Consider the following 21,525-nt stretch of genomic DNA (forward strand, 5'->3'; position numbering starts at 1 on the left):
GATATTTGTGTATCTGGCAGTTCAGTTGCATCTATCACTTTTCATGAGTAACCTTCATGATAAAAAGCTTTTTCTGAGATGTGCCTTCTGCTGTTGCTGTGGTAGGCTATTTCGGCATGAGCTCCAGTTGGGTGCTGTAGTATAGTCTACTATGTCTTCTTCCATTGCAACTGAAGACAATGACAGTGGAGTTATGGCAGTTTTCTGTCTGTCCCAGCACCAGTATGTGAACCTTGGAGGCAGCCTGCATGGTTGAGTCCAAGGTTATTAGTACCAGCCCAAAGTGTAGCTCCCCATAATGCCAGTCCCATGTTTCTGTCAGTATCTTGGCACCCACCCCCTTTTCTTCTACTAAGCAATTACTCTTTCCATGGTTTTTTTTTTAGTTTTATTTTTTATTTTATGATACAATTCCATAGGTTCTGGGATTTCCTTTGCCTCCTCTCAAACCCCATCCCCACCAACACTGATTTCTCCCATATTTTAACAATGATATAGTCCTTCATAAGCAGTCATAAATCCATCATTCTGCTATCTAAGTGTATCCTGACATTGCAGATATAGACAATGGCAGACAGTCCAGCATTCTATTGTCAAGATATATGTAGCAGTTTTTTTGGGAGTCCATTTTTGGTTTGAAAGTAGAGATGCATACTACATTGCATCTTCACATTTGGATATGATAGTCTATTACACAGTTATTATACATTCCCTTAAATGAATAACCATACAACAAAATCAGCAGCAGGAATTAAGTTTCAAAATTTAGATCACTATTAAGTTAAATACCATGCTACTGAATGACCAATGCATCAATGAAGAAATGAAAAAGAAAACAAAAAACTTTGCTGGAGAAAACAGTGCTACTGTATGACCTATGAGACATTGAAAAATTTAATAACAGAAAAGAACTGTTTTGAATAAATTAAAATAAAAACAGAAATATCAGAAAACATGAGTTGCAGCAAATAAAAAGTATTGAAAGGGCTATTGATCCTGCATTTTCTATGAAGCTTACCTTATATCGGAGAGAACATACGAGATTTGTTCTTTGGGGAGTGACTTAATTCACTAAGCATAATGGTCTCAAGTTGGGACCATTTGGTTGCAAATGGTAGAAGTTCATTCTTTTTAATGGCAGAGTAGTAGTCATGGAGTAGATGTACCACAGTTTTTTTTTTTCTACTCCTCTTCACGGGCATCTGGGCTGTTTCTGTGTCTTTACTATTGTATATTGTGCTACTGTGAATGTAGGATTATAGATCCCTTTCTCATATACAGATCTTATTTCCTTTGGGCATATTTCCAGCAATGGGATACCTAGGCCATATGGCACTAAGTATTTATTTTCAGTTCTCTTAGCACTCTCCATACTGACTTCCATAGTGGTTGTACTAGCCTACACTCCCACCAACAGTGAAAACCCTTTCTGTGTTATGCTGTCAGGACTTAGGGGGAGGAATGGAGTGATTGTGACCTCCTATGCTGCAATGCTGGATCATAGCCAAAGTCTGTCATCAGCCAAGACCAGTTCAGCATAGAAAGGGCTTTGCTCTGGGCTGCCTGCTACTTTAGGGGATTTGAGGGCCAAGGCCTCTAAAAGGAGCCACAGGTGATGCTAGCTTGGGTAAGTCTCTGCACTGGGGCCTCAGGTATCCACTGGTACTGGGCAGGCCCAGAGGCTCTTTCTGCAGGCAAGGGACAAGGACTGTTAGTATTCACCAAGTGGTATTTTTACCAGTTTCAAGATACAACCCTCTGCTCACATTGGTGCCCCATTCGAAGTGGCTGAAATCTTGTTCCTTTCTGTCTGCCCAGAGTTGGAGGAGAAGTCAGTCCCTTGCCTAAGCTGACATTAAGTTGGGTTGCACCTGAACTTCATAGCCATGGAACCCTACCCTGTCTTGTAGAGGCATACCAAACATGCATGAGGCTGAGGGGGTTGGAAATTCGAACACTTGTCCATTCTGCCAGACTGCAGGTTTCTACTGATGTGGGAGCAGGTCTGGAGCTTCTGGGCACTGTGCTTCAGGCAAAGCTGTGGTTCACCCCACTTTGCCTTCTGCTGTTCTTGATGTCATATTCTTCCCTAGGTGTTGGAGGTTAAGGGGAGAGGTGATGGTCCTGGCCCCTTGGCTGCCCAGGTTAATGCTGAGCTGGATCACACCCAGGTCACAATCTCACGGGTCTTCCACAATGTACACACAAGGCCTGTGCATTGTTGGTAAAGATGTAGGCCCAAAAGGATTCTGTCCCACCAGTGTCTACAGATGTCTCTGTGATGCTGGGGGAAAGTCAGAGCTCAGTGAGCCAGTACTGGTGTAGGTGTAGAAGCCTTTGGCCCTATATGATGCTGAGTCTCACCAAGGCAGGCCCTAAGGTCTGGCTGAAACTTTGACCTATTTGGCTCTCTCAGAAAGAACAGGTCTTTGTTGCTTCTCTTCACCATTCATTTTCTAATCATTGATTCTTGATAATTTGCTGTTCTTCCTTCAGTTTCTTTAGGCAGAAGCTTATATCTCTGACCTGTCGCTTCCCTTATGAGGATTTACACTGTAGATTTCCCTTAAAATAGTCCATTAACTGCTTCTCACACATCTTTTTCTTTTTTTAACTAAGGAAGTCGTACCTGTTTCTTGGCTATTTTTTCTGTATTTCATGTTAGTGTTTCTCAGGAGTAGGGCAGAAAAGACAGCATATTCCCCAAAGAGTGGGTCGCATTCCAGGCCGTTGCGATGACCATTGCCACCTGTGCAGACCTGGCTGTGGGGTTTGCTGATGCAAGGGGAAAAAACCACCAACAGTACCTGTTCTACATGACACAAAAAGCTCAAGTCACTAAGAAATAGAAACTGACTGGTTCATAAATACTAACAGGCTCCATCCAAGTCACTAAATATTCAAAATGAGAATTGTTTCAATGACTTACGAGCACGTTGGAGGACAAAGGTGTATATGATACACTTTATATTACACATGTATTTTTATCACATACTCAGTAAATAATGCTGAGGTGCCTAATCCAGCCCAGAGTACAGGATTCTGAAAATGGATCTTAAATTCAGCACGAATCAGTGTTCAAGGACAGCCACACAGTCTGGCTACCTGTTGCTCATTAGGAATTGCAGGAGCCAGGCCAGACTCTGATAAGGAGATAAGTCTGTTAAAGGAAACACCCGGGGCCCCTGCAGTTGGCTTTCTGGGGCTGCATCTTTGTAGTGGAGTCAGCTTGCCTTTCACAGCCTCTTGCATCCGAATCCACGCAGAGGCTGTGGCGTCTTGGCTATCGTTGAGGTCAGTGTGTGAGAACTAGGCGAAAACTCATGTCCTTGCTTCATCTCTTGGTGCTTCCGAGAGTGGCTGGTCTGTTTCAGGCCCCGACAGAGGTGCTGTTTGGGTTGGATCCCAGGGAAATGCTCTTGGTTAGAATCTGCAGGTTTTGCAAGTGCTATTCTTTTGCAAAGATGTCATGTACTGTTCATGTCACTACGGAGCAATACAGAGCAGAAGCTGACCGTACACTGCGGGTGTGGTGATTCCGCCAGGACCCTCAAACTCCTTCTCGCACTGATCCAGTTGATTTGAAAACAGAGGCACTCCCTGCTCCTACGCTGGGGTCTTCCTGGTCAGTCCACTGCTTCACCTTCCAGACAGCCTTGCTTCTTACAAATATTGATACACTTTATTCAGTTCAAAATATTTTCTCTTTTCAAGCTATTTTTTTTAAATGCATTCATTGTTTAATTTTTCAAGTACTCAAAAGCTTTCTGGGTAACTTTCTGTTCATTTTTTCCCCGTGTTTTGCCATCTTTTGCTTTCTGGGTCATCAGCAAGTTTCCTGGTGGCTCTCTGGATGTGGCACATGAGCTCCACGTGAATGGTAGTACTTCTGCAGCCAACGGCCAATGTTCTAAACATCTGGATGGGCCATGGCTAGGGAGCGAGACCTGCCCTGTGCACTGTGTTGTCCAGACCTAGTAAATGCAGCCTTGTTTTTAGTGAGCCGGTACGCTAACATGGAGATGGTAGTCTGTTGGGTGGCTGGTTTCCAGATCATTTTAGTTTCCTTCTTGAGATACATCTGTGTTTTCTAACCTTTCTACAATGAATGTGTATTGCTGATGGGCTTAGATAATGTTTCTAATGTTGAAGATAAGAGGTAATAGAACAGTGAAATAAAATATGAGCATTATATCTTAATGCTGCGCGTGTGAGGCTGTGGGTTAAACAGCAGGCTGAGAAGAGAGCATCAATGCAAGCTCTCGTGCTGCGGTTCAGCTTCTCCACGGAGCACCATTGTGGGAGGCCTGGAAAAAGAAGCCTTCTGGTTCTGTTTTCTGATTCCTAGATAAAGGTAAAATAATGCTGTAGTCATGACTTAACTGGCAAAGAGAGCACAATGTCATTGTCTCTTCCGTCCGCTGGCCGTCCTATCCTGCTAGTGGACTAGTGGGAGACTGGCAGGACTTTCTCAACCCTTTACTCCCAGCAGGACACAGGACTTTGTTTTACATGTTCGCTAATCTGGTGGTTTCCTCTCTGTTCTGTCCTCCAGGCAGCTGGCTAAGAGTCTTGGGCAGGCAGGTGAAATCGAGCCGGAAACAGAAGGAATCCTAACAGAGTATGGCGTGGATTTCTCTGATTTCTCTTCAGAAGTTCTAGAATGTCTCCCTCAGCAGCTGCCCTGGACAGTACCACCAGAGGAGTTCACCAAGAGACGAGATCTCAGGTAAATGCCAGAATCTCTCCCAGAGCTGCTCTTTTTGCCCTCTGCCTTCCCAGTGAGCTCTCCAGGGAACTCTGTATTTCCAAGTTCCCACTGAGGGTCAGGTCCAGCTCCTACTACCTGTGGGTACAGCTTGGAAACTAAGAATGATTCATGTACTTTAACGTGGCTCAGAAGATTTTAGACTAGGGTAGTTGTATGGCAATGATAAGAATTTCAGCATCCATAAGACTGCTGTGGAGCCCAGCCATGCCGTTTTGTGTATATGTTGCCTATGAATGTTTTGTATTGAAACTGCAGAGGTGAGTATTGACAACAGAGACCAGAGGTCCTAGAGAGCCTAAAACATGTACCATCTAGCCTTGGACGGGAGAAGCTTCCTGACCCCTGGTCTGGACCATTCTATTTCACAAGGTACAGCTGGCACTTTGTTCTCCCTTTGCATATTCCATAGGCCTGGTCAAGTAGAGACTATGTGATCTGCTCGGGAGTGCCTTCCTGGAAGTGGGCCTCTTACAGCACAGAGCAAGGGAGTCAGTCTTTTGTACTTGGAGCCTCATTTTAAAGCTTTACTTTTAGGGCTGGAATTCGTTGGAAAGTACTTTTGTGGTATTTTTATAACAACATCTTCTTTGAAGAAGTTTCTTCCTTGTGGGATATTAGCTCCCTCTGATATTTCTCTTCAGAATTTAGTTTCAGTGCTGGCGTTCATTTTGGATGCCACATGGAGATATTTAGAACCAAGAAACTTCCTACAAGCACTGAGGCCGTGGAAGATTTTCCTTTAAGGTTGTCCAGTGTCGGAGTCTCTTCTGCCACACACGCCCACTTCATGCTTCTGAACTTAGCATGGCTTCAGCTCTTGGTGCCTTGTTTGTGAAGACTGCTTCTCACTGCCCACCTCTTAGCTTTCAGGATTGCCGGCCTTCTGTTAGTTTCCTTGCTGGAGGTGGAGAGATGACAGTTACCCTCTTTTTGCACTTGTTAATGCCTGCAGTAGAACACGTGCTGGGGAGGTCTGTTAATGTCGGGTGTAGTGCTGGCTTTCAGAAGGAGCCCTCCGCACAGCCCCTGCTGCTGCATCAGGAGCCAGGCCCATGACCGTTGACCACCCGAGCCCTTGCTTTCCTGCTTTCCTGCTTCCTTCCTTTTAATATTCACTTTTGCAGCAGTGATATTTTGTTTTTTCAGATTCAGTTTTATTTGAAAGGCAGAGTTACAACAGAGAGAGAGGAGAGACTGAGAGAGATTCCACCTGTTAATTCACTCCCAAATGGCCACAACAGCTAGAGCTGGGCTGGCCTCGCTGGGTCTCCCACCCAGTTGCAGAGACTTAAACCCTTGGGCCATCAGCAAGGAGCCAAATGGGAAGTGGAGCAGTTGGGAGATGAGCCAACCCCTATATGGGACATGTGTGCTGCAGGTGAAAACTTATCCTGTTACACCATGGCATTGGCCCCCATGGGCCTCTGTTTTTTTATATACATATCGAAGGGTTTGTTGTTGAGATCTTTCCTGAATCTAGAAAGCTATGAAAGGATTTTAAAAGAGTGGCAGAACCTACCATTGAATATGGCCATTCTGCAGTACTTATGAAAATGTTAAATGTGCTCTGCTTTTCATCCCAACATTCTGCTTCCAGGAGTCTGCACTACTCACAGAAGTGTGTAAGCATTTCACTGGTGCTCTGTTGTAAAAGTGATACATTGAAGACACTGTTATTGTCCATCAGTAAGGGGCTGGGTTGGTAATAGAGATCAAATATGACATAGCAATACCATACAGCCCTGCTGGATTCATATGCATGTCCTAGAAGTATGACCATCAGGCATATTGTTGAATTGTAACACAAGGAATACAAGTCTATTTTTTGGAAAGTAAAATAATATAAAAACCTTATAAATGTTTATGAATACAAATGTCAGAACATAGAAGGACCTGATCTCTTGTGGCCTGCCTCCTAGCCTGCTGAGGAGCTGTAGCCCTTCCATCTCAGAAGGCCTGGTGTTAGGGCAAGAATCCCTGCCAGGGATCCCTCTTGCTATTTCTGTGGCTCCCATCGCCTTCTGGGTTAGATGACAGAAGAAAAGGCCTCACTCTGTGGAAAGGTGCACTCTATCGAAGGGCGCTTGTGAGCCTCATGGAAGGATCTGAAGACAGGCAGGTTAGGCTGCACTCTGCTACAGTGCAGTAACAAGGATTTTTTTTTCTTAGTTGCCTTTGCTATTGCATTCAAATTTACATGTCTAAAATTGTAGGTGGATTTACTACTTTACTATTATGTACATATAAATATGAGTAAAATCAGAAAAATAGCAAAAGGATGTGCAAATGAAATAAATCATTAAATATTATAATTTCACTTACAATAGAGAAACCTCTGTTGATGATTTTAATTTAATGAAACCAATGTGGTTGACTATCCTTTAGGAAATTTTACTTTCACATCATTTTTTCTTAAAGATTTATTTTTATTGGAAAGTCAGATTTTTTTTAAAAGATTTATTCATTTTTATTGGAAAGCCAGATATACAGAAAGGAGGAGAGACAGAGAGGAAGATCTTCCCTCCGATGATTCACTCCCCAAGTGAGCTGCAACGGGCCGATGTGCGCCGATCCAAAGCCGGGAACCTGGAACCTCTTCCGGGTCTCCCACGCGGGTGCAGTGTCCCAATGCATTGGGCTGTCCTCAACTGCTTTCCCAGGCCACAAGCAGGGAGCTGGATGGGAAGTGGAGTTGCCGGGATTAGAACTGGCGCCCATATGGGATCCTGGGGCTTTCATGGCGAGGACTTTAGCCGCTAGGCCACGCCGCCTGGCCCTGGAAAGTCAGATTTACAGAGAGAAGAAGAACAGAGAGGATAATCTTCCACCCACTGGTTCACTCCCGACGTAACCGCAAAGACCAGAGCTGTGCCAATCCAAAGCCAGGAGCCAGGAGCTTCTTTTGGGTCTCCTATGCTGGTGCAGGTTCCCAAGGTTTTGGGCCATGCCAGTTGCTTTCCCAAGCCACAAGCAGTGAACCGGAAGGGAAGTAGAACAGCCGGGATATGAACTGGCTCTCATATGGGATCCTGGCGGTGGCAGGGCGAGGACTTTAGCTATTAGGCTACTGTGCCAGGCCCATTTTAACAACTTTTAATATGGAAATTTAAAGGACTGATTTTCATGGTTGTTATAACCGAAAAGATACAGGGTTATTATTATTTTAGTAATGTTAAGGCAAAGGGATAGAGATTCCCCATCCTGGTTTGCTTGCCAAATGCCCACAATAACTGGAATTGGTGCTGACCAAAGCCAGGAGCTGGGTACTTAATCAGGGTCTCCCATGTGTGTGGCCAACCCCCCCGGCAGCTGGAATGGGTGGGAGACAGGTGTCCCAAGTGGCATCTTTAACCCGTGTGCCGAGCGCGGCCTCCTGCAGGATGTACCTTGAAAAGATGTGACTGAGCTTCCTAAGTCACACTTGTTTTTTAGTCCTATTTGGCAATTCCAGTTCATTTTTCAATGCGGCTAACATATTTCCATGTTTTCCTGTTGTCAATTCTTGTGAGCTAATTGAAAGATACTGCGTTTCTAGATTTTTTAAAAAACGAGTTTGTAATCCTTCATTACCTCCCAGCTGACATATTTTAAAATGGATACGGATGTGAGTGATTTAGTATATGTCTACATAATTTTAAGCTATGTATCACATGGCAAGGGAAACCTGGATCTGGTGGTTCTCAAAATGCAATAACCTTTGTTTTCTCATTGTTGAAGAGGCATCTTTAGCTTTAAGAGACAGATTGAGTATATTTATTTTTAAAGTATCTGTTAGGTGGCATATGATTGACGGCCATTATTATTAAGCATAAGGTGATTAGAGATGGATTTCTATTAATAGTAAAAAATATGTCAGTTTATAATTTTTTTGCTGGTGGTAGTACTACTGATTCACATTATTTTATTATTATCTTCAACCTGTGAATCTTTGCAGTTATCTTCTTTAGCAGTTGCTCTATTTTGTAAAGATTAGTTCAGCTAAAACTAGATAATGTAAGAAAATTTGGGACTGGTACTATGAAACAGTAGGTCAAGTCACCACCTCCAGATGCCATATGGGTGTCACATGATTCAAATTCCTGTTGCTCCCCTTCTGATCCAGCTCCCTGCTAATGCACCTGGGAAGGCAGCAGAAGGTGGCCCAGGTGCTTGAGTCCCTACAACCACACAGGAGACTTGAATGGAGCTCTAGGCACCTGCCTTCAGCCTGGCCCAACCCCAAGAATTGTGGGTATTTTGGGAGTGGACCAGCAGATGGAAGACATTCTCTCTGTCTCTTTCTCTTTCTCTCTCTCTCGGTCCCATTTCTCTGTAATCTGTCTTTCAAGTAAATAAATGAATCTTTTTAAAAAATTTTTTTTAAATTATTTATTATTTTTAATTCATTAATTACATTGTATTATGTGACACAGTTTCATAGGTACTTGGGTTCTCCCCACCCATCCCCAAACCCTCCCACCATGGTGGATTCCTCCACCTTGTTGCATAACCACAGCTCAAGTTCAGTTGAGATTCCCCCATTGCAAGCATATACCAAACATAGAGTCCAGCATCTTGTTGTCCAGTCAAGTTCAACGGCTTCTTAGGTATACCCTTTCTGGTCTGAAGACAGAGCCAGCAGAGTATCATCCCAGTCAATTAAAAGCTCCAACATACCATCAGCAAAAATTTACATCATTATGGAATTAATTGACATAGTAATGAGTAACCAATATGTTAAAAGTAAATGCGAGTTCCTAGCCACCTTCTGTGACCACCTCATTGACATTTCAATTTTAGTTTATACACAACATATGACATTCATAACATAACATGTTATACATAACATCATATCATCTTAAATTAAGGCAAACATGTGGTATTTAACCTTTTGGGATTGGCTCATTTCCCTTAGCATTATGGTTTCCAGTTTGGCCCATTTGGCCACAAAGAACTGCATTTTGTTTTTTTTTAATAGCTGAGTAGTATTCCATGGAGTAGATGAACCATAGCTTTCTTATCCATTCCTCTGTTGATGGGCATTTTGGTTGCTTCCATGTTTTTGCAATTACTGATTGTGCTGCTATGAACATAGGAGTGCATGTTGGTTTCTCATAAAACAATTGTTCTGGATATATTCCTAGGAGTGCTATTGCTGGATCATACGGTAAATAAGTGAATCTTTAAAACAAAAGCAAAATTCCACAAATTCCTGAACCTGGACATGGACAATACTCATTCTTTGCAGTTGTGTGGAAACGTAGAATACAGCGTGAGTGCAATGTCCGTGTGCTGGTATGTCTGTTGCTGTGTGAGCCACCTGCCTGTGAGGGTTCCAGAGATCATTCATGTGTTTATGTAGTCACCTTTCATTTCTTAACTCCTGCAGTAAAGAAATGTAATATATGATATAATACAAGGGGAAGTCCTTTGCGGGCAGGAGCCTTGGTATCTGGCTACCTATGCCTTTTCTCCTGGGACGTTTGCTCCATTTTTCAGTAAATAGGTATTTACTGAATGTCATGCCTGGGCATTAGGGACATGAGAATGAACCCAAGCAGACGTGGCTCTGCCTGGTAGCGCTGTCAGTCCCAAGCCCACAAGCATGAGGCCATTCCTGGAAGCAGCCATCAGGGATGGAGTCAGAATGAGGGAAATGGGGCCTTGGTGTGACCAGTAGTCATCGCGTGGCATTTTCTGCCCAGGGGCCCAATAGCTTCCGAGTTTGTTGGTTCGTCTTTAATTCATTTCCCTAGGAATATGAAAGGGCCTGAGATTTAAGCCTAGTACAGTTGAAAATTTTGTGCTGGCCTGAAAAGAGGATATCTGTTCCTAAAATCCTACCTTCTGCATCCCACTCCTCAACATCCCTTTTCTCTTAGAATCACATTTAATAAATTGTTTATAAGTCTATATATTTTTAAAAAAATGGCAAGTGCTGAGTTATGCTGGAAATAGACAACTAACTCCCAGCTCTTTCTTTGGGAAGACACATTCATACTCACATATCAAGGAATGACAAGGGCTAAAATATAGTTGCAGATAAACTGCCAAGCTCATTGATACTAGGGCTGCAATCTGGGAAATGAGCAGACCTAGAGGGAACTCAAGTGACTAACGTCATCTTCCTGTTAGCCGTAGCCTTTGGCTGTAGTCAGGCCCCAGCGTCTGCTGCCAGGCCCAGAGCCCTCTGGAACAGGGCTTGGAAGTCGCCTGGGTTGATTGCTTTTTGATCCCTTTTCCTCGGTCACTCGGCCTTGGGACCTGCAGCGTTCCTCTGGCTCTGCTACGTAAGAACTTCTACGCACCCGTTTAGGCTTGGTATTTGAACAATTATATTTGGAAGAGAAAAGTTCCATCAATCTTGAAACCTCATAATCCAATTATGTCAGTAAAATTCCAGTTTTTTAGTCCAATGGAATTGGGGTAATATTTTGCAAACTGAAGTTGAGAGAAATTGTGTTTATTTTGAAAAGAAAAATGGTGGGTTAGCAGTTTTCAAGGAGTGAGGCTGGTGTGCACTCGTAGGGGCGATCTGGCTCTTCTGGTTGAGATGGCCATTGTTGTCGATGCTTGGCTCCAGGCCGTGGAGAAGCCCTGCTGATGCCCTGAGCAGGGCATCTGAGGTTAAAGGAGAAGCGCGTGACCCTACTGCCTCAGACCTTGGGGTCAGGATGGAAGGGGGTCTGAGGTGCTGCCTCCAGGGCTTGCCCCAGAAGCTGGAGAAACCCCAAGGTTGTTTCTGAGGGTGGCTCCACTTGTTTCTCATTTTGTTCACATTATTTCTCTTCCTTTGTTACTAAATTGAAATAGGAAACCAAAGCTTAAAAAGCTCAATTAAAGGGGAAAATGAAAGCCTAAACATTGGAGGCTAAAGTGATTTCTATTTTCCCTATATTTCATATTATTGTGGGCAGTTGAGTAACAGGACTTTTCTGTGAAAGCATGAGCTTCGTTAAAGTGGAATACCTTCTGCAGCTTTGACGAGAGAGCTTGTGGGCATTTAGTTCTTTACTCTTCCCTCAATAAAGAGAGCCCGGTGACCTCCACCGGACCATTACAAATGTGAAACTTGGCAGCTAAAATTGCTTGCTCTAAATTTTCCAATCACTTTCTCTCTCTCTCTCTCTTTCTCTTTTCCATTTAATGTCATTCTGCCAACCAGTGATTTTATTATTATAAACAGGACATTGTATTCACTTTTGAAAAGAAATATGAAGCTGGAGGTAAAATTACAAACTGTAGCTTCTCAGCTGCCAAAATAGAAAACAATGAGCTAAAAATACCGAGCACAGAAAGAGTGGCGTGGTAAGAAATACTGAAATATCTTCAAGGTGGAGCTGTTCCACATAGAGAGAAATTCCCTCTCGCTCCAGGTGAAAACAACCTTGAACTAGCAGCATGAATGGGGAGTCATATAACACTAACCCCTTTGAGGTCAGCTCTGCTGTGGGAGAGCTTTCAAGCACAGCTAGCATTAAATGCCTAATGAGTCCATCACGGTCAAGCTGCCGTTTAGAAAGAAGTTCCTGTGGTAGGGCAGTGTGGCAGAGGAGCCGGAGCCCTGGAAGCGAGTTCTGACTCTCCAGGCACTCGCTGATGGCTTTGGGCAAATCAGGTACATCTGCGGAGAGAGGGGAAAGGGTGAGCAGGTTTATCATTTGTAAAGTGGATTTTCCACCAGTTTTTGGAGCTTCCTAAAAGTGTCAGTACATTGTGAGTTCCTCTGAGTTCCATAGTGGAGTAGTTTTGGAGAACAGTTGTTATCTTGGAGTCTCTATCCCATGGGTCATCTCATCCAGCCACTGCTCCTTAGACCATACTTTGCAAGTGGCTGGACTAGAAATTTCAAAACCATCTAGTTCTAACAGCACATGACTCTAAAATAAAATATTCTTCCTGAGTTATTCAGAACCCTCTCATCCTGGGATTTGAAAGAAAGTGGTATTCATTTGTCACATTTATCTGAAAAATAGGGCTGTGCTCTACATAGATCTACATGATAATCAGGCAGGAACTTCAAGGGTTGTACCTTATTGTTTAAGTCAGTGAATTTGTTGGAAAGACAAGGCGACAGAGAAACAGCAGAATGGGGAGGAGAGGGAGAAAGAAAGAAATGCTACATTCCCAACTGTTTACTCCCCAAATCCCTACATTGACGAGTGACCAGGTCTTCCACTACCGCTGTCCAGGGTCTGTATCAGCAGACAGCTCGAGCTGGGGGTCGAGTCCAGGCACTCTCACCTAGGATGAGGGTGTCCGCCTTGGTATCTTAACTGCTAGGGCAAATGTCTGGTTTCAGAGTTTATTTTCCTGTTTGAAAGGCAGAACTATGAGCTGGAATGGGTGGGCAGAGGAAGGAGTATGGGGTGAGACCTTCTACTCATTGGCTTACTCCGCAGTGAGTGTGGTTGGACCAGGCAAAAGCCAGGAGCCGGGAACTCTGTCCTGGTCTCCCACAGGGTGGCAGGGGCCCAAGCACTGGAGCCGCCATCTGCTGCCTCCCAGGACTGTTAGTGGGGTTGTGCTCTAAGTCTCAGTTTTCCATTGGCAAGGGAATTCTCTTTCTTCAGCTGGAAGGGAGCAAGATTAAATTGTTTGGCGTCAGATGGGGAAGCTGTCCTTGTCATCTGAAACTACGGGCAGTATTATTCCTTTCATGTAAATCCCAAGTCGCTGTTTATGAAATTACAAGAAACTCAAAGATAGTAACAAGGATTAATGGACCCAAAAGCAGATCCACAACTGGACATTCTTAATTGTAATTCTTTGTAGCTTGCCAGCCCATAAAATTTATGTTGATAAGTAGCACTACTCTTAGAGAAGACAAATATTCCAGAATTACTGAATTTGTGTGAACAGGTGGGAGAAAAATGCCACTGGCAGAAAACATGATACTGGAATTTATTCCCTAGAAATATTTTTGTTTTTGTGAAATATGAATGAATGAGCAAGTGGACTAGTTTCTATGTACTAGTGTACAAGTGTACTAGTTTCTAGATAAAATGTGTTCAGGAATTATATAGTAATACTATGAAAAAGGTGATTTTTAAATGTATCGATGGCCTAGAGTTTGGACTAAAATGCAGTATAGCGACAGGTATAATTGTAAGGATTGCAAGATCTTTTCAGTGTTTTCAATATAGTCTAATGTTTTTAAAATACTTAAGTTCACCCATTTTAATTGTATAATTCAGTGGCTTCTTATGTATTCACAGAGTTGTTCAACCATCACCACTGTCTGATTCCAGAACATTTCCATCACCCTTAAGAGACATTCCATTACCTGTCGGTTCCCATTCCTATTCTCCCCTAACTTGTAGTAGTCACTAATCTACTTTTAATCTTTATGGATTCCCCAGTTGTAAACATGTCATGTCAATGGTTCACCCAGTAAATGACCTTTTTGTAGCTGGTTTCTCATCCTTGCACAATGTTTTCAAGGTTCATCCATATATAGCGTGTATCTGAACTTGATTCCTCTATTTCAGCATTTCATTGCATGGTTATATCTCATTTTATTTATTCATTTGTTGGGATATTTTGGTAGATCTGACCTGCTGGCTAGTGTGAATGATGTCACTATGAATATTCGTGTACGAATTTTAGTGTGAGTATATGTTTGTCATTCTCTTGAGTGTATACCTAGGAATGGAGCTTGTGATTCTTAATATATTTTCATGTTTATATGTCTTCTTTGAAGAAATATCTATTCAGATCATTTGCTCATTTTTAAATTGGATTATCTTTTTAATATGTATATATGTAGTTAATGTATTCCAGGTACTACTCGTCATTAATGAAATGTATGATCTACAAATATTTTCTGTCATTTGTGTGTTGTCAGACACTTTCTTGATGGTGTCCTTACAAGCACAAACATTTTTAAAATTGAATACTGGTTTATCTATTTCTTCTTAGGTTGTTGATGGTTTTGGTGTCATAGCTAAGAAATCACTGACGAAAATATAAATATTTACACATACACTTGCTTGTAAGAGTTTAAAGTGCTACGACACTTAAGTTTCTGGTTCGCTTTTAGTAGCAGGGTGAGGTAGTGGATCCAGCTCCATCCCTTTGCATGTATACATTGTCTTAGTGTCACAGGGAAAGACTGTTGTTGAAAAAATGATTTTTTCTCTACTAAATTATCTTGGCATTCTTGTCAAAAGTCAGTTGTCCATAAATGTATATTAACAGTTTCATTTCTGAACTCTCAGTTCTGTTCCATTGAAATATGTATTTGTTTATTTGCTAATACCACACTGTCAAAATTACCTTAACTTTGTAGTAAGCTTTAAAATTAAGAATTATGTCTTGCAACTTTGCCTTTTTTCCCCTTCCCAGATCTTTTCACTGTTCTGGGTCCTTTGGATTTCTATATAAATTTTAGGTGGGTATAGTGTCCAATATTTTGATAGGGATTGCACGGGATTGCATTGAAACTGCAGAGTATTGTCAGTTTAATATTAAGTCTTCAACTTATGAACATGCTGTGTATTTAATTTTTTAATGATATTTTGTATTTCTCAATAAACCACTTTTTGGGTTAGATTTATAGCTATGTTTTTTTTCTGTTTAACACTATTTTAAATTAATTTTTTTCAAATCTTTGTTTGAAAGGTACAGTTACAGAGAAAGGAGATGGAGGGGCGGGGAGAGAGAATATATTCTGTCTGCTGGCTCATTTCCCACATAGCCACAAATACCAGGGCTGGATCAGGCTGAAATTTTTTCTTAATTTCATTTTTAAATTGTTGATTGCTGATGGTTAAAAATACAGTTGAGGGGTCAGCATAGTGGCGTAATGGGTTAAGCCAGTGCAGTGGATCAAGGCACCTGCAGTGCCAGCATCCCATATGAGCACCAGTTCAAGTCCTAGCCATTCCACTTTTATTCCAACTTCCTGCTGATGCATCTGGGAAAGCAGCAGCAGAAAACCCAGTGCTTGGCCCCTCCTCCCGTGTGGGAGAGCTGAGTGTTCCAGGCTTCTGACCTGGGCCTGGCCAAGGCAGCGACTTGAGGGGTGAGCTAGTGGATGAAACATCTCCTCTACCTCCACGCCCCATTCCTCTCTCTCTCTATCTGTGTGTGTGTGTGTGTGTGTGTATTTCCCTCTGTCTCTGTAACTCTGCCTTTCAAATAAATATTAAAATCTTAAGAAACAGAAACAAAGTTGATATCTTCATAAGGATCTCACGTACTATAACTTTGCAGAATTCGTGTTTTCACTCTAATAGTTTCCTGTGGATTCCTTGGAATTGTGTTTGTTTACAAGTTCATCTGCAAATGGAGGTAGTTTTACATCTTCCTTTCCAATCTAATGCTTTTTATTTCCTTTTCTGATCCAGCTGATGAAGCTAGAACCTTTAGTACAAATGCGGAATGGAAATCATTGGGCACATGTCCTCATCTTCCTTATCTTGGGGGGCATTTCAGTCTTGCAGTGTTACTGCAGTGTGAGCTATGCTGTTTTTCTAGATTCCCTCTACCAAGATGAAAAGTTTCCACATAGAAAGCTGTTTTTGAGCATGGATCTTTTCTAGTTTTTCAGATAAGCATTTGCAACTTCAAACACTGCTTAGCTGTGTCTCATAGATTTTGGTAGGTTGTGTTTTTATTTTCATTCATCTGAAAATATTTAATTTCCTTTGAAATCCTTCTTCTGTGTTTCTTTGGTTATTTAAGAGTGTATTTCACTCGATTTCCTTGCGCATGTAAATTTCCCATGTTTCCTCATGTTAATACATCTAATGCTGTTCCATGTTAGTTTCAGAATGTCCTTGGTATGAGGTCAGACCTTTCGTTTTATTGAAACTATACTTGAGAAGAATATGTGTTGTGTTATTGTTGGCTGGAGGGTCTACACGTGCCTGTTGATCTAGTTGATGAGTAGTTTTGTTCAAGTTTTCTGTTTCCTTGTTGACATTCCATCAATTGTCCTCTCAGTTACTGAGAGTTATGTTTTGGAGTCTCTAACTGCAATAGTGGAATTCTGAGTTTCTTCCTTCAGTTCAGTTTTGCATATTTTGTGGTTCTATTGTTAAGGCATGTACATTTTTGATTGTTTTGTTTCTTGATGGAGTGGCATTAGACTATCCTCCTGTGTCCCCAGGGACACTTTTTGTTTTGTTGCCCTTCTTGTGCTGTTAGATGAACTCTTCCAGCTGCCTTTGGTTGCTGAGTGCATGGTCCTCTGGGTCTCCTGCACCTTGAATAATATAACGTGGCAGCAGCAGGTGTTATCTTGCCTTCACCTGCATCTCAGCTTTGTTGTTTATTTTTCTAGCTGGTAGATTCTGACTTTTCTGAATTAGGTCTGTAGACTGCTATGGTCTGAATATTTAGTTATGTTCCCCCAAAATTCATATGTTGAACTCTTAACACCCACGTTACAAATCAGGAGATAAAAACCTCTGAGACATTTTTAGGTCATGGGTAAATCCCCATGAATGGAATTCACATCCTTAATAAAAGAGACCCAAGAGAAGCCATGTCCCTCCTGCTATGTGGGGAAACAGGCAAGCAGGTGCCATCAATGAAGAAGTAAGGCCACACCTCTCACTAGATTGGCCGGTGTTTTGATCTTGACCTTCCTGACTAGATCTGTGAGAAATAAATGTGTTGTTTTTAAGCCACTGTTTATGCTGTTTTTAACAACAGCCCAAATGGATGAAGCTCACCTGAGTTCTTTGTTGTGCGAGGCCACTGGAGTTCTGCTTGGCTGGTTTAATATGTTGCTGTTGAATGTGCAGAGATTTTTCTTAAATGTCTGCCATAATGTTCCCATTCTTGATTGAGGGCCTCTGTTGGGTGTCAGGGCACACCCTCAAAGCCCAACACCCAGTTTACAACTGTGCCTTAGCCTGCACTTCCTCCCTGCCAGAGCTTCAAGTGGGCCGGAAGTGAAGGTTCTCTCAGATCTTTCCTGAGCACATGTACAGCCCCAGTAGTTGCGTGTAGCCATGTAGCTCCCCAGGACTGTCTCAGAGCTTCTCAAAGCCCTCTATGGACATTTCTCTCTTCAGCTTTTCTTTTTAACTTTTTGAATCAACTGATTTGTTTGTTTCTTTGTTTCCTTCACTGTTTTCAGTGAAGACCTCTACAGCTTTAAGGCTGATTCCACTGAAGGCAGTCTGACACAGGACAGGTCAATCTAAATAAACCCTGTGAATGGGGATTCTCAAGGAACTGCTGGATATCAAATAATGACACTCCCCTGGAATGCTGTTTTGAAGGTTCAGTCTGTCCTGTCTTTAGTGGCAGCTAGGCCACTCGGTTTTCACCATTATTATAAGGCTACTGCAGGGCTGGGGAGAAGGTCATGAGAATACAGCAGGTAAAACCTTTCAGAGCTGTTATTCAATCATTTTTCCTCAAATACTTATACTGAGATTGCTTAAGCCTCTGGTTAATTTCCAGAGTTAGGGAAATGTTGACTTTGGTCACTTTCCCAGTGCTGCTATTGCTCAGATTGAGTGGAAACTTTGCAGAGATCTGCACCTGACCAGTCCCACTGGTGTCACTTGCAAGTCCTTTCCCTTGTTCTTGCTTGGGCAAGGTATATATATTTTTTTCTGGATAAGAGACTTTTTAAAAACAGTGTCTTGCAGAAGGTTTGGGGAAAGTGATCAAGCTTCCTAGGACACCTAACAGAGAGTGAAAAGAAAACAGAAGTTGAAGAAAGAACCTTGGCCTATGGTTGTGTAGCAGATCATACCTGAGATTAGGGATGGTGGGTAACCTGACGTTCAAAGCAGTGCAAGTTGAAAAATAAAATAATCACTTACTAATAATAGGAAGAAAGGCGTATAAATGTCTTGGCTTCCCATGCTGGAACCTTCTCTGCATTCAGCCCTTTCGCTTTCCCCGTGTTTTACTGTGTCGTGGTTGTACATCTCAGCCTCGCCTGGCCTTGTGTAGTGTCCAGCTCCTAGGGCTGGTTTTAATCATTGCAAAGTCGTTGTCTTCCTCCTGAGAAAGCCCTCTCTCTTCTAGCCTGGCAGCTTATTCACTTGCCTGCGTATGGCTCTGCCTCCCTGACAGATAGCAAAATTCTTATCAAGAACAAAGACTTGTTAATATTTATTTATTTATTTATTAAGATTTTTAAATTTTTATTGGAAGGTCAGATATATAGAGAGAAAGATCTTCTGTCCGCTGATTTACACCCCAGGTAGCCAAAATAGCCAGAGCTGAGCCAATCCAAAGCCAGGAGCCAGGAGTCTCGTCCATGTCTCCCATGTGAGTACAGAGTCCCAAGGCTTTGGGCCATCCTTTACCACTTTCCCAAGCCACAAGGAGGGAGCTGGATGGGAAGTGGAGCAGCTGGGTCACGCACTGGCGCCCATATGGGATCCTGGTGGTTGTAAGGCAAAGACTTTAACCATTAGGCTACTGAGCCAAGCCGAATGCTTTTTTATTTCTAAGAAACCAGTTCAGTGCTTGGCATATAATAAATTATATATGCAAAAATATGTATAGGAGAAAAAGAAAGGAAAAAGATTGAGGCATGTTTAAGTTTTTGTAGGTTATGCTTTCATTTATTCATCATAGCATATGTTTTATAAGGCAAGTGCTCAGAAGCGTTCGGACTAACTCCTGCTTGCTTTTGATTTTTCCTAGGAAGATGAATGTAAAAACACAGTTTGTTACCTTTAAAGGCATTGTAGTGTAGTAGGAGAATTAATTAGGGAATCAGTGAATAAAATGCGAGAGGTGGGAATGGGAGGCAGGCTGCCTGCAGATCTTAGGGCTCAGAGAACAGCAGTGTCCTTACTTACCAAGCAGGCACCGTAGAAATCACCAAGCTGAAATGGCCACATGGCAAGAAAAAGCAATCTCCAAGGAAGACCTGCCTTCTCCTGCCAAAGGACCCAGAAAGGGTCGCCCTAACAACGGAAAACCTTTTTGGCCAACCCAGCCTATGCCGGCACAATAACAGAGGAGTCTTACATGCCCGTAGACACACACCAGTCTCAGTGGGGCTGAGCACACAGCACCATCCTAGTCTATGAAACCAGGCAGTGGTGCTCTGATGGCCACATCAGGTGGTGTCTGTGGCCCCAAGCAACAAGTGAATCTCGCATCCTGCCTACCACATGTGGGTGACATTCTTAATCTCTCTTTAAGAGGTGTTAGCTGACTTGAGCAGGTGGCTTATCAGTTGTCTCCACAGCAGTGGTAGTTGGTAGTGCTGATTCGTCTGCCAGGGTAGTGTCAGCAGAACCAAATGGGGAGCTGTTTGTCCCTTCTCAGTGGAAGCAGACTTGCCCTGGTTTGTTTCCATGATGGGCCAGGGTCACCAGTACCAGATGCAAAGTGACCTCACAGCCCAACCAGCGGTGGCATACCATGCCAAGGTAGTGTTGGCAGAGTTGAGGGTAGAGCTGAGCTTCTGTCAACCCAGCAGAAGCATACAGTGCTCCTGTTCTGCAAAGGTAGTCCCTGCAGGTTCCCAGGACAAGCCTCTGGCAGCAGAGGAACTTAACAAAGCAGGGTCCATCATCATCCCAGACCTCTGATGCCAGGAGAGCCCACTGTGAACTGAGCATCACCCAAGTGGTGGGTAGGTTGCCGTTCACTTCCCTCCCAGTTGTCAAAAGGGAGCTGAGTTTCTGTCCTCCAACTTCAGAAACAAAGCAGTGCGTGAACTAGACTTCAGCTTTCCCTTGTCATGCAGGCAGTGGCATCTGGAGGCAGTAAGACAGCAAAAGATTGGTATCCTCCTTTTTCCAAAAGGATATCCTGAGAGCCAAGACGAGAGCTGAACCTTTGCCCACCCTGCCAGAGGGAGGCAGTGGGAGCTCATGCTCCAATCCGGCCATGCTGGTGGCAACAAAATCCAGCACAGGGTTGACCATGCGCACTTGCCAGGCCCTTGTGCTATATACATCCTACTAGGCTGCCTACCAAGAACAGATTGGATAGGATTCAGCCTTGTAATTTCCAAAACGCCTAGGCTGGGGGGAATATTTAGGGCAGTGGTTAAATGCCACCAGGGCTACCACGTCCCATCCGAGTGCCTGGCTTCAAGTCTTGGCTCTGCTCCCAATTCCTGCTTACTTCTCATGCACTCTGGGTGGCAGTAGATCATGGGTGCTTTACTTGGGTCCTGCCACTCAGGTGGCGTACTCTGAGTTCTAGGACCCACACCTGGCTGTTTTAGGCATCTGGGGAATGAACCGATGGAGGAGAAATCTTTCTGCTTTTCTCTTTTCTCTTTGTATCTGTGCTTTTCAAATAATTTTTGTAGTAACAGAGTAGTTCTTTGAATTATAAGCCTAAAAACCCAACACCTAGAATGTATTCCAGAGCTTCTCATTATAGCGAGAACTAGGAAAATCACAATTGAAAGAGAACATAATTCACACCAACACAAGATGAGTAAGATCTTGTAGTTATGACAATGATTTTAAAACTACATGACAAATAATTTTGAATTCTTTTGAAACAAGTGAAAATGGAAAAGATCAGTAAACAAATGACAAAGTTTATTAAAAGTATGGAAAATGCAGAAAAGTGAATAATGCTACCATTAAAATTTAAAAGCTTGGTTGATGAACTGTAATAGAGGTGACAGACTGGAATTAGTGAACTTGAAGATGAATCAGTAGAATTTACCCATTCAGAACAACAGGGATTTGGGTAACAGTTACAAAAAGGCTAATAATATTTTTTTGTACATGGAGGCCCAGAAAAAGGGGAAAGAGTGAATGGGACTGAAAAAGTATTCAAAGAATGATAACCTCCCAAATGTAGATAAAGACATGAAC

General features: G+C 42.7%; 1 protein-coding gene across 3 annotated transcripts in view; it reads left to right on the forward strand.

Annotated features, from left to right (window-relative positions):
- The window catches only part of DIS3L2 (DIS3 like 3'-5' exoribonuclease 2), a 371,962-nt gene that overhangs the window by 210,931 nt on the left and 139,506 nt on the right, over nucleotides 1-21,525 (forward strand). For all 3 annotated transcript variants that reach the window (XM_058665113.1, XM_004577199.2, XM_058665114.1), the window contains exon 9: nucleotides 4,556-4,729. In XM_058665113.1, coding sequence (XP_058521096.1) covers nucleotides 4,556-4,729 — 174 coding nt within the window. The remainder of the gene's footprint in view (nucleotides 1-4,555; nucleotides 4,730-21,525) is intronic.

The sequence above is a fragment of the Ochotona princeps genome, chromosome 5, assembly GCF_030435755.1.
Source record: "Ochotona princeps isolate mOchPri1 chromosome 5, mOchPri1.hap1, whole genome shotgun sequence".
NCBI classification, from domain to species: Eukaryota; Metazoa; Chordata; class Mammalia; order Lagomorpha; family Ochotonidae; genus Ochotona; species Ochotona princeps.